The 13,765-nt window shown below is 43.5% G+C and overlaps 1 protein-coding gene across 6 annotated transcripts in view; it reads left to right on the top strand.

The window, feature by feature from the left end:
- Window positions 1–5,330: 5,330 nt before the first annotated feature.
- LRGUK (leucine rich repeats and guanylate kinase domain containing) overlaps window positions 5,331–13,765 on the top strand; it is a 53,875-nt gene continuing 45,440 nt past the window's right edge. For 5 of the 6 annotated variants that reach the window (XM_030014698.2, XM_030014700.2, XM_030014699.2 and 2 more), the window contains exons 1-6: window positions 5,331–5,643; window positions 6,790–6,897; window positions 7,558–7,639; window positions 8,699–8,799; window positions 10,155–10,236; window positions 13,519–13,643. In XM_030014698.2, coding sequence (XP_029870558.1) covers window positions 5,440–5,643; window positions 6,790–6,897; window positions 7,558–7,639; window positions 8,699–8,799; window positions 10,155–10,236; window positions 13,519–13,643 — 702 coding nt within the window. In that variant the 5' untranslated portion in view covers window positions 5,331–5,439. Of the gene's footprint in view, window positions 5,649–6,789; window positions 6,898–7,557; window positions 7,640–8,698; window positions 8,800–10,154; window positions 10,237–13,518; window positions 13,644–13,765 lie in introns of all 6 variants that reach the window. The other variant, XM_030014703.2, reaches the window with a different exon arrangement.

The following is a 13,765-nucleotide window of genomic DNA, read 5'->3' as shown; positions in this document are numbered from 1 at the left end:
CATGTGTTTGCCCCATGGTGGTGAAGGCTGCCTGCACAGCACATGGGCTATAGTTGAATCTAACGCTGTGGAAGTGTTAATAAAGAGCAGCTCGTGGGTGGTGTTTGAAGATTATTTACATAAACATAATTACTGCTAAACCCCCACCCCCCCTTACCTGACCACTTCAAAGGCACCGGCGTAAAACCGAAGCCCGCAACTTTGTGCACCGCCCCTCAGATTTGACCATTCTCCATGGAGGTATGGGGCAGCTGCCAATGAATGGGTTCTCTGACGTTCCTGGCCAGCCTTGCTTTCCAGGACTGGCCAGATGAGCACAATAATGAAGCAAACCAGGAGGGCAGGGTAACATTTTGGGGGTGGGAACACCAAACCCTTCCAGGAAATGGTACCCACCCAGGACCATGGAGTAGCTGGGGCTGAAAAGTGACAGCAGCTGCTGGGGACACAGAGGGATGAAGACAAGGCAGAGGGGGAGGCCACAAATCATTGACAAGGCATAAAAACCAACATGGTTTCCGGAGGAAGATGGACCAACAGCTGTCAGCCTTTTGGGATGGCCGTGCTTAGCTTTCAGTGTGTAATTTTCACTATGTGATTTCTGCAGGAAGAAGCTCAATTTTCATCCTTCATGCTAGGGAAGGAGAACATGGCCTGGGTAATCCCCTGGCTGGATGTGCTGTGCTGGACCAGGGATGTGGCACTGAAAGGAGGAGGTTTGGGGTGACATTTCTCACCACCCCAACTATTTTCGGTGTTCATAAAAATTAACATTACCACCTAGGCATTTTGTTTCCCCAAGTCTGCTGCTTTTTTTAATGCCCCCGTTCAGGAACGATCTGTCTCCAGCCCAAAATACGTAAGGCTAATTTCACCCCGTGGAGAGAGGTCTTAAAGGAGCCATTTTGACTCGGAGCTCATGAGCAGGCAGCCGGTCCCTGCACTGCCAAGCCAAACAGATGGGGTGGGGGGAGACAGGGAGGGAGGACAAGTGTGTTTCTGAGGTTTTAATAATCCCTTCTCCTGTCTGAATCATCACAAATCCCTGTGGAAGGGCAGGCATTTTCCAGATGGTAGGAAATAAACTCTGGGACACTTCCATGCCGAGAACTCATTAGCCCTGCTGGCTCTGCTCCAAGCTCGATGGCAGTCCATGTAAACTGTATTTGGACCTGCCCTTTTTCTATCATCTGTTCCCATGAAATCTCCAGCCCCGTCTTACACGGACAAGCTGCCCAGCTAGCTATTAATTTGATTACGTGTGGCCTTTGCCTCTTGGAGAGCTTGGAGCTCGGGCAAGTATCTTCCCGTAAACCTACTGCATGCTAATCCGAGCATCTCAGCTGCCTTCACGCCACCCATCTGCTCGCCATTCATTTGATGCTAACCTGCCTGTGCAGAGTCTGGGGAATAGTGAGGTATTTGGCTGGCTTCCAGTTGCAAAGGCAGAGCACTGGACAGAAAAAAAAATGTATATATGTACATGCATGCAAAGGGATTTAAGCCCAGCCACAGCCAAATACAACTACTGTGCTTTGCATGAGCTGCAGCGGTATGCTCTGTCCTAAAACACACTCTGTGCACCTCTCAAACTGGGGCGGTGGGGGCAGTTCTGCCAGGCAGTATCTGCACTTGGTGGCTGTCACTGCCCCCACCACAGATGACGGAGCTTCCAGAGCAATCACAAGACTCCAAATTATCCCCTTCTGCCCCAAATCTCGAACAGCCATTAGCTGAGTGACAGGAAAGCCACGTGAGTCGTACCAGGTCCTGGTAGGACTCTGCTGCTGTAGGTGTTTCTGGCTGCAGTAGCAACCTGGCTCGGTAGGCAGGGTGCTCCTCTTTGTGTGGTCGCAGGATGTCAGACTCAGCCAAAAAGTTGTGATCTAGAATAAAAGGTTCTCTGCAGGTTTTCTTCTCTCTAAAACCTCATAGCTTTTCCATAGCACAAAGCTTGCCCAGCTTGCAGATAGCTCGAAGCCCCTTAACAGTCCTTTGAACAAGCTCCAGCTAAAGATAGATGTTTCTGCAACTCAGTTGGGTAAAAAGTGCCCCACTTTCTATGGGGGTAACCTATTTGCTCTCTGTTTTAGAACTTGGAAGGCACAGTAAGAAAACCCCCATGCCGGTTGAAAGAGACAGCAGGACTGTCCTGTTTCATTGCAGCAGTGTTTTACGCAGCAGAAGCTGTTTCAAAGAGGTCCGTGCAGTGTAAGGCTCCATGAAGGAGCCGGTGCTGCAGAGCAGACTGACTGGTCAGGTGGGGTTCAGCCGTCCTGTGCCCTTTGCAACCCAATGTGTGACTTGACACTGCAGGTGTGTGGTGGGGACAGTCAGCAGTTGTTTCACCCGTGCACTATGGCATTGGGCTGCCAGGAGGGCACGTGGTGGCTGACACCCATGTCCTGTGGTCACAGGGAGTCAGTCCCAGCACAGGAGGGGAGCAGGTGCTGATAATCCTGCAGTCGGGGAGTGCAGGGTTCACATCAAAAAAGTGACTTTCTCTGTTTGCAGAAGGCAAAATCTGCAGATGCCGACTATAAAACGGTATGGTTTTGAGAAAAAGAATATCCTAGTGTCCTGGTTTAGCTGGGATAGAGTTAATTTCCTTTCCAGTAGCTGGTATAGTGTTACGCTTTGGATTTAGTATGAGAATAATGTGGATAACACACAGGTGTTTTCAGTTGTTGCTAAGTAATGTTTAGTCTAAAGTCAAGGATTTTTCAGCTTCACATGCCCAGCCAGCAAGAAGGCTGGAGATGCACAAGACATTGGGAGGGGACATAGCCAGGACAGCTGACCCAAACTGGCCAAAGGGATATTCCATACCATGTGACATTGTGCCCAGTATATAAACTGGGGGGAGGTGGCCGGGGTGGGGCAGATCACTGCTCAGGGACTGACTGGGCATCAGTGGTGAGCAATTGCATTGTGTATCACTTGTTTTGTATATATTCAAGTAATTTTATTATTGTTATTACTATCATTATTAGTTTCTTCCTTTCTGTCCTGTTAAACTGTTCTTATCTCAACCCAAGAGTTTTACTTTTTTTCCCCACATTCTCTCCCCCATCCCACTGGGGGTGGGGGGGGGGTCGGGGAGTGAGTGAGCAGCTCCATGGTGCTTAGTTGCTGACTGGGGTTAAACCACCAACACCTAGATATCATTAAAGCTTGAAACAGCTACAGGAGCCCAATAGAGAGTAAATAGCTGCTGTCCTCGAGCAGCTCCTGCTTGGCTTTGTAGCTCTGGTGAGTCAGAAATTGTTCTCCTAGGTCACAAAAAATCCAAAAGCCTCCCAAAACATATTTCTAGATATGATCCTGCCTTTCCTTTCAGGATTTTCCATCCTTTCCTGACCTCTCCAGCCCTTGGTTTGCTGCCCATGCCTGAACACAGCCCTAGACATGCACCATCTGGAGAAAAGCCTTTGCAGGGCAGCCTCTGTGCCCAGAGGGCTGTGGGAGAAGGCATGGGTTGCTTAGTGGAAAAGGAGTAAATCCCATTAAGGGTTTTAACATTTATGGCCAGCGAGATAATGAAGGAAGGTAATTTGGGGTAGCTTTATTGCAGTTATCATAATGTTTCCCTGAAGCACAAAGATAAAAGTCAGTGGATAATGTCCATAAGGAGTTTTTATATCTTCCTCTTTTTATTTTTTTTTTAAGCAATAGCCATTGCAGTCAAAGACGGCTGTCATTTTATGAACACAGAGAAGGCAATTATGTGACATTGAAATCCAGAATTTCAAGACTCTCAAGGCTCACCTGGCTGTCATGACCCATGTTGGAGACCCACTGCAATAACCAGGAATCCCCCATCCCCAACGTTAAATTGTTTTACCACGTGGAGCTGTGCTCTCCCAGTGTTTATCATCTCGCAGGGACATGTATTTGGAGATGGCCTGGCACATCTTCTCTTCCTCCCCTCCTTTATTTTCTGGCTTTACTTTCTGTGTTACCCTGTTCTGCAATGTAAGAAGAAAGGTAGATGATGGACTGGGAATGGGAGAAGCCTAAAATGAGAGAAAACAACTAACGTTCATTTTCTAGTCTGCACTAATGAACTTGTAGAACTTGCTGCCACAGGGCATGACTGGAGCCAAGAGGTTACTGTGCACAACTCAACTAATCATAAAACCTGTTCACAGAAAACTCCAGTATCTTTAGCACCTTTACTTAAGATTTATAGTAAGAGTGGCTTGGCATCTGTAAGACATTTTCTGTGGCCCAAAGCTTGTTTTGTTGCCTACAACCGGGGATTTTTATTTCTTCCCCTGACACATGGTGTGGTGAGCTCTCTGTTTCCTCAAACAGGAATGCTAATAAATCAGTAATTTTAACACAGTGCAGCAGTGCTTTGCAGGGCTAAACAAAACCATCGTCCTGGAGAATTTGCAGCACCAGCGCCCGCTCCAGCAGCTGTCACCCATGGGCGCACTGCATGCTGAGATGGGTGCACGCACCTCACGAGCCTGACCGTGGAAGCAGTCAGGCTTTTGTGGTGATAGAAAAAAAAAAAAAAACCACGAGGACAACAAGCAAAGATAATTCAAAAGCTGTCATTTTACTTTCCCCCACTGTGACAGCCTGATCTCTTATTATTTCCCAAATGTTTCCAGCAAAATTATATAGATTTTTCCACCAGTTCTGAATTTGTGCTTTTTTTTCTTAAGGAAACACATTACTTCGCCATTTCAAACAGCCCCAGCCCCTCACCCCAGCAGATGGCTGTGACTCCCAGTATAGATGATCAATGTCACCAGTCCTCCCAGCCCAAACTGGGAAGACCAGGACTGTCTGGTCTGTGACTAAAACAGCTGACTAGAAGTCAGGGCTGCAGGCTGTCTGCACAGGCCTTTGTCTTGTTATGGTGCCACTGAGCAAAGCCACCATCTTGCACAGAGCCCATCTTGGCCGGGGGCTTTGTGGCTGGATAACGGTGCCCCGGAGATTATTTGTCTGACAGGATGGACTTTGCATCCTCACCTGGAACACACAAACGGAGGCGAACACACTCTTCCCCCTGCAGTGGAAGGGTGGGGGGAAAGAGAAAAGGAGAAGGCGTTGTGTGAGGGGGGATGCGTTGCCTTCAGTCACACAAGCATCTCTGTGAGGCTGGAGGGGACCCGCTGAGGAGACCGCCAGTCAGGCGGACTACAACTCCCAGCATGCTCTGCGGCCCGGCGGCCACTGCGAGCGAGCCCGGCGCAGAGAACTACAACTCCCATCCTGCACCGCGCCGCAAGCCGCTTTTCTATTGGCTGGCTGGCGCGAATCCCCTTCCCCGCAGGGGGTGTGGCGCTTCTCCCGTCTCCACGACAACAGGAGAGCCAACAAGATGGCGGCGGCCCTTTCTGAGGGGTGACGGGGCGGTGTTCGAGTGCGAACGCGCCGGTAGCGCAGCTCCCTCCGCGTCCTCGCTTCTCATTACAGCTCATGGCGGGGTGCGAGGAGAAGCAGGGAGAGGGCGGCCTCAGCGAGCTGCTTCCCCCTTCTCATGGGCCCCCGCAGCACCTCTCCCAGGGGATCCCCGGGGAGCTGCCCCAGGGCGGGCCCAGCCTGCGGCAGCCACAGCTCAGCCTGCCTCACCAAGAGGACAAGCAAGAGGCCGATGACGAAGAGGAATCACAGCGCACAGAGGTTCAGTTCAGTGCCCCCCAGCTATTTGGGGAGGGGTGTGCTTTTGAGGGAAAAGCCCTTTCCCCCCCTCATCACTCAGTGTAGTTATGGGGGAAAGAAGGGAGAGTCGATGAGGGCACCAGGTAGTGATTTATCCTTTCCCCCCAAAAGGGGAAAGGCTGGTTTGGTTTGTTTCCCCTCACCCCTCATTTCTGCCTTTTTTTAAGCTCCCTTCCATCCCTCTGGTGTCCAGGTTAGTTTTGGATTGCCCCTTTCTCCTTGCTATATAAAGACTAAGGATAAGCTGGCATATGGATTGCCAAATTAAACTCGTTTCCTGTTTATATGCCCAGACCTGAGATTCAGTAAGCCCCTGGACCCAAGTGAATTTGTTCTGCCTGCTCTGCTGGGCTCTGAAGTATGCACTGCCACAGCATTATCACCTCATATTTTTACCTAGTGGAAATGCATCCGTAGTCTCCATTGCTATAACATGTAAGTGCTAAAATTTAGATGATTACCATTTGAAACATTATTTATCTTGGTCCCTAGATTAGCAATTGTTGTGTGACTTCTCCAAGCTTATAGGAATTTCACAAGCCATTGGCTTATTTTCTCATTAAACCTATGCAGTGGTTCATTAGTGCCATCTGTCAAGCACCCTCTTTGGCAAAGATTGTTCTCTGAAGAGTAGCACTAGCTGCTCATGCTGAACAAATGTAAAGGGCCTCCAATAATGTGCATATTGGGGTGCAACACTGGGGTTATGTTAGTGCTGATTTGCTAAGATGTTAACATCCATAATCAATGTGAGTTTCATGGCTCAACATCTCTAGAAACAGGTCCTGTTTAGAGCTGTGCATTTAAACCAGAAGGTAAAAAAAATCCCAACAAAAAACTGTTGAACCTTTTTAAACATATAGAACTAGTACATGACATGTTTCTATTTATCTGTTTTGAGGGCTGCATTCATCATTTTTCCTAATGTGTAGTGCCTTAGTAAGGTGATGGAGCACTGAAAGCAGCATTTGATTGAGGACTTTTATTAAACTCTGGTCCCGATTGCATCCCAAGCAGCCCCCAGATTCTACCGAGTGTGGAGTTTAGTTTCATAAATCTCCCCTTAATCCATTCCTCTCCCTGCCCCCTCTTTCTGGTATTTTGTAGGGTCAGTTTGATGGAGTGTTGGATGAAGACACTGTGGCTGAGGGTCTCCACAAGCTGGGGCGTTCAGCCCCTGGTGTTGAATACGTTTATCTTAATCTGTCGCTTTCAGTAAGTATAAGCAAAGAACATCATTGTGAAGTGCTTCTGTGCTCAAAGATTTATTCTTTTTAACAGCAAATAGTTGGTCTAGTAAAAAAATATCAAGAGGCAGATTTTTGTCTCTACCTGTCAATGCCATTTCATGTACATGGGACTTTTGACAAGACACGGCATGGCTCCTGCTGACAACTGCCATATTGGTATTGTTTTTTTCACTTAGTAGCAACAGCAGTAAGATTTTTCCTTACCCAGTTTTCGGGTGTGAAAACGTATCTTCTTGCTTCAGTCAGGTGGAGAAAAAATAGAGGAACATGCTAAACATCTGAGAATGCTGTGTTCGTTGTCCCTTCAGAAAGTGAAAATGGTTATGTTTTTTTAAAAGATTACTTGCTGCCACTCCCTTTTCTGTGCAGCCTTGTTTTTCTGGCATTTTTCCTAGCTACAGCTATCTCTCCTGGTTGTGTTTTAAAGTTTTCTTTGGACATTTTCTCCATACATGGCTGGTCTGCAGGTCTAACATCACTTTCTGTGTATGTCATCCTGTTCTGACGCATCAGCTGGAGGGACCTTGGGGCATCTCTTCAATGTCTTCTGCTACTGTGTAGCTCTTGGAAGAGTGGCTGAGGTTATACAGCTAGTTATTAAAGTCTCTGTGCTTTATTTTTCCAGGGTCGTGAGTTAAGTGACATTAACATTCTCTCCAGATACGTTCACCTACAGAAGCTGGAACTTTCATATAATAAAATTAATGGTATGTAGTAAATACACTAGTAAATTCTTGGGTTGTGAAATCATTTAAGATGAGAAATGCACTGTACCGTATAGCTTTAGTATCACAAAGCCTGGTCTACATTTTAATGGTGTAACTACTCCAGCTCTACAGAATGAGGCGATGGCTAGATCTTCTTGAGAATGATGTATGGACCATTCAGACAGCTGCACCAGCATATGTTTATCAGTGGGAACATTGAGATTATTGTCCAGTTTATTATGCAAAGATAAAATGTAAGCAAGCATGCCAATACAAGGTTAAGGTTGAGATTTTACATATGCAGGTGTCATAATATTCAAAGTTATGTCTGGTACATTTTTCCCAGCCTTGGGCTTTCCTTTGTCAAGGTTTCCCATTGGTGACAAAATGTAAAAAATTATATCCCAGATTTAGAGAGGTAACAAATGGAGACTGGGGTAAACTCCATCATCTTCTACTCCTTCCCTCTCCCTCGCACTCCCCAATGCATTTTTTAATTTAGCATCAAAAGAAATAAGCTGTGGTGAGCAACCTGTTGCATTATTTCTTTGAAGTTCATTTCACTTGAGGTGCTGGAGTCGAATAATAGCAGCACTTTTGTAAGGTGGCGCTTCTCTGTGCTCATTTTTACTGTTTGTCTGTGAAGGCTATGTTGAACAGAACAGGGACTTTTCCATAGCAACTAGTCATTTAGTCTTCAGTAGTGGCCTAAATACTTTTCTCCACTAATTAATAACTTAGGACAGAGGTAGTCTCTCTGTCTTTCTAGAGGTAGCTAGAATTTAAAACTATATTCTGGCTTATAGACAAATCAGTTGACATAATGGAAATTTACTGTAGAACTTGAATATTTATTCTTCGTGGTTTAGAAACCATCTTTTTTTCTAGTAGAAGTTGTTAATATATCTGATTTCTGCATTTTTAACATCGCTTTCTGAATGTGTAACTACAAATTGATTCTTGATTGCTATTGGACATAATTACTAAATTTTGACATGATGATCTCTCTGTTTATGTATGCGTTCATGTACAGGATTTGACATTTTGTTTTGTTACTAGATCTTTCTTGTATCAGTCATATGCCTCACTTACTAGAACTGAATGCTTCCAACAATGAATTGACTACATATTTCGTTTTTAAACCACCTAAAAATCTCAAGGTAAGTTGCAAAAACTGCATTTTATAGGTTTAAACTCAAAACCATTTTCTAAATCTAATTTAGGCATTGTATTTGGACATGTGCAAAAGCAAATTTTTATGCCTGCCTTATTCTTCTTTCTCACCTCATTTGACATTTTAAGAGCTTTTCCAAATGTTTGGGCATTTTACACTGCACATTTCTGTCTTTTACTTTCTTTCACACTCTGAACACTTGCGTGCCATGGGAAGGTGTATCGTACAGCTACCTGTTCTAGCCAGCAGTAAACGTAGCCAGAATTTTTTCCTTGCTTGTTACATTCATCAGACCTTTAGTGGGATCAGTTTCTGTCTGTCCTGGTTTCAGCTGGGATAGAGTTAATTTTTTTTCTAGTAGCCGGTATAGTGTTATGTTTTGGATTTAATATGAGAATAATGTGGATAACATACTGATGTTTTCAGTTGTTGCTGAGTAGTGTTTAGACTAAGTCAAGGATTTTTCAGCTTCTCATGCCCAGCCAGCAAGAAGGCTGGAGGGGCACAAGAAGTTGGGAGGGGACACAGCCAGGACAGCTGACCCAAACTGGCCAAAGGGATATTCCATACCATGTGATGTCATGCCCAGTGTATAAACTGGGGGAGTTGGGCAGGGAGGGATCGCTGCTTGGGAACTAACTGGGTGTCGATCAGCAAGTGGTGAGCAATTGCATTGTGCATCACTTGTTTTGTATATTCCAATCCTTTTGTTATTATTAATGTCATTTTATTATTGTTATTACTATCATTATTAGTTTCTTCCTTTCTGTCCTGTTAAACTGTTCTTATCTCAACCCACGAATTCTACCTTTTTCCTTGAGGTCCTCTCCCCCATCCCATTTTGGGCGGAGGGGAGTGAGCAAGTGGCTGCATGGTGCTTAGTTACCAGCTGGGGTTAAACCATGACACTGCCTTTCAGATTGACTGGTGCCAATCGTTATTGTGAAACATGTACTTAAAGTGTGGCTGTGTGCTAGTCTTCCCTTTGCTGTTGTTTTCCTGTAGCCCACTTTGGGTTATAAAAAGCAGGAGGTTGTTTTGAAATATGACCTCTATGTATTTCTCTGTCTTCTCTGTTAGTTTTTTAATATGTATGAATAATTACAGGACCATTAATGATAATGTTGTTGGAAGAAATTATAGTTTTGGAAGTTCCCAAAATGTGAATTCTATGTGTCATTAAAAAAAGCCTTTCTGTTTATGTCCCAATATTAATATTAATGATCTGCTTATTTCTTCCACACCCTTGATAGCAAGTTTAATGTAACAGCCATTAGTTTCACAAGACAGCTGTAAGTGCTGAAGAAATAAAACTAACTTTCTGTCTCCTTTTTTCTTTAGGAAGTAGATTTTTCATACAATCAAATACCTAAAATGCAAGATTTGTCAGCATACCAGTCACTTACTATACTCTTGCTGGATTGTATCCTTTACGGAAACTTGAATGGGAGAAAAGTTGCTTGTTTGCTTTCTGAACAGCTGTTTGGTTCAAATAGATACATGTTTTCTTTGTATTTTTCCTTCATGTCAGTTTTGTCTTTAGAAGCAAGATTAAACATTGTAATTCTGGGGGTGAAACTGATCTTACTTAAGCATGCATGGTGTTAAAATTGTTTGTGTATACATGTAAGGTATTAGCCTGCTAGAGGAACACAAAAAACTCCACTTTGCATCATGTAAAACTAAAAAAGTGACATGTCACACTGTCTTTCCATGGCAGAGGTAATAAATAACCCCAGTATTTTTATATACAAAAGGTTAATAGGAAGTCAGCTTGGAACACTAAGCTTCCTTAAATGAAAAACATGCATGTTGTTTAATCTTAGGTGTAGCTAATTACGCAGGGACTGCAGAGGCTCTGTGGAGGACAAGGCCATTTAATGACAATGAAGAGAATCTTTAAGTGAGAGAAAACTTCCTGGAGTATGCTGAGGGAAGTTCACAGATCGAAGGTGTTCTTCTACCCACCTTCCACAGTGTCACTGTGGTACCCAGTTTGTGGGATTAGAAACACTGTTCTGACAAAAATCAGATGAACATGAATCTGCAGGTTAAATTTCTTCATTGCTTACTTTTACAAGGCTGTCCATAGTACTCTTAGTCTCCCTAAAGATTCTCCTATGCTTTTCTGAAAGGTCTTCTGGAGTTTCATGTTCACATGCTGCCTTACTTACAATTGCTTCCCAAGGGCTCATGAACCTTTCTTCTTTGCTTCATAAATTGCATCTTGATTTTCTGCTCTCTGAAAAGGAGAAGACAGCAGGCTGTTGCAGTTTTCCTCTGTCTCTTGTCCTCGAAGTAGCCCATTACCAAATGATATTAATACAATGCTTTTTTCATGTAGGAGTAGATAAAGCATTTGCAGGGTGTCCAGGTTACGTTATTCACACATTTTACAAGGTGTGCAGGTGACATGATTCTTGTCAGAAAATGGCATTGAGACACTATCCCTTTGCAATTCTAATTTTCCATTGCAGAGCAAAAACCATACAGCAAAATGAAAAGGAAAAAAGATCAGAGATTTGTATTGTGGATCTGAATCAGTATTTTTTCATTTGGTTTCAATGCAGCAGCGTGCTGTGTTCAATTTCTTCATTTGTCAATGAAGACGCCATTGAAATGGAGAGAAAAACTGTTTCATGCATACAGTTGCAACAGGACCCTCTGAAATAGAGGAAAATGATTGCAGAATTTCGAATAGCAAAGTGGCACTGTTCCTAACCCATGTCAAGCACTCCTTGCTGCAGACATGGCAGACAAAACAAGCTGTTCTTTGTAATTGTAAATGAAAATACTGTATTAAATATCATGCAGTAGCAGAAATGTTTGGCATGCATTTCTTGTTGACAGTAACTAAGCATTTCTTACCATATTTAAGTGAATAATGATGCAGATGGTAAGGTCATGGTAACTTTTTTCTGACAGGTGCACACACAAGCACACCTGACAGGTTTATAAATGAGTTTTCAAGGAGGAAACTGCCCAAACCAGAAAGGGAGACAGCTTGGGCAATAATATCTGACAAAGCATGATAGCGAGTCATTAAAAGAGTAAAACTGATTGTACTAGTTTTTAGTGCTGAGCAATTTGCTGCCTCATATTGATGCCGATGGCTTAAACAGTATTTTTTCCTCGCCAAAACTTTGCCTCCTCAGTTGAAAGAGAAGCAGTCCCATTTTGTATGCAAATCAATATCTGTCAAATGTCAGTGCCTGTGGATGGTTTTGGTTTCTTTTCTAAAATAACAGAGACAACCTAGTGTGAGGTCCTACAAAAAGATAAATCTGTGCTTACTAGCTCATTTCTCCTCACCTTCCCCATCTAGGCCTGTGAGTGTAGAACTTAGGTAGCATACAGTTAAGTCCCTGTGTAGGAATGCAGTTAGGAAAAACCAGAGTCAGGTCACAGCTGTTAAAGAGTATTCTGTTGTCCCTGGCTAAGCTTACATTTTGTTTGGTTACAATATCATTCAGACTGAGAGAAAATCCTGATAATTCGTCCACTGCCTGGTAAGACTAGAAACATGAATGAAAATTCACTTGCCCCTCTTTGCAGGCAGAGTTCATTCTCTCAGATCAATTAAAAATGTTTTCTTCTGTGATTGCCTAAAGCCATGTCTCTGTGTCCTGCATGTTCTGGCTGGTTTTTTTCAGTTACATTTCTTGGGGTTTTGTGTAACTAGTTCTAGCTTGGACACTTATAATATGAGTGCAATTCTTCTTGCCTAACTTCAGTCACCAAACAATTAGATGCCTGGATCAGAGTTATCTGATTTCAGTACAGTGCAGAGATAGAGAGTTAGGTACCTCTGCTGTTCATCCCATTGTAAGAGAGCAATCTGAGATGGCTTGTTGTCAAAGGAAACATGCTTTGTTTAAGGAATCTGGGTAGTTATGTTAATGCTGAAGTTTGCCGAGAGGAATCCTAACTACTTGTACTGCTGCTTTTGATTTTAATATTAATTTAAAATACACTTTCCCTTTCAGGACAGATGGCCAGTATAGAACAGGTATAATTTAGAGTGAAATAGCCCCATATAGTGTTATTGTCTGTTATGACTTGAATAATTTGTGTACGATGCTTGGATGTCAAGGTCACTTTGGAGCCATGTTAAGTACTCTGTAAACATAAAAAGATCACACCTGCCTCTGATGAATCAGCCGTGTGCCTGTATTCTACAGCTGACCTAACATGACTGGTGTTCAGTTAAAGTCAAAGACATAAATACCCCTATGTTTTAGCCTGTATATGTGCATCTAATAAGAAGACCAGAGATTTACAGCATAGTTTTGCAAGATGCTGGCAGAAGTAGTTTCTTCCCCACACTCCTGTTCCCTCATTTTCACTACTTCTTGATTTGCTGTCAGCCCGGTTATGCCAGCTTGAAAGGGCTGCACTGTAAACCAGGTCACAGAAACAATCAGAGTTAAAAACCCCTCCAAAAAGGAGGGGAGGATATTTCTAGCTAGATCAGTGTCGCTTGTCCCGCTGCCCTACAAAAAGTTGTATCAGTCAAACAAGGAGGCAGTAAGTTCCAGAGTAAGGGTGGGTGTGAGTAGCTGGGATTTAAAACTCCTTAGCATGAGGCATTTAATGTCCAGCTCCCCATAGCATAACATTCAGCTGCACTGGCTAATTTAGCAACTAATTATTGCTAAGGTTTTGTGTTCAGTTATTTTCCTTAAATGCAAAACCATCTGTATAGATAATAACATAGAGGAGATAAGAGGACTAGAGAAGTGTCACAGTCTGACTCATCTTAGTTTGTCACACAACAGACTCATTGCAATCAGTGGCCTCGAGAACTTACCTATCAGAATACTCAATCTGGTAAGAAAGAAGTAATTCTAGTTGTTTTCCTGTCTGTCTTTTATCAATATATTAGTGCCTTAATAACTGGGAAGGTAATTACATAACAATTTTCAGAGATATTTGTAATACTGGACACATTT

The sequence above is a fragment of the Aquila chrysaetos genome, chromosome 5 (genome assembly GCF_900496995.4).
Source record: "Aquila chrysaetos chrysaetos chromosome 5, bAquChr1.4, whole genome shotgun sequence".
Taxonomy (NCBI): domain Eukaryota; kingdom Metazoa; phylum Chordata; class Aves; order Accipitriformes; family Accipitridae; genus Aquila; species Aquila chrysaetos.
The sequence above is the reverse complement of the archived record's forward strand: the minus strand, read 5'-3'. Positions and strand labels throughout refer to the sequence as shown.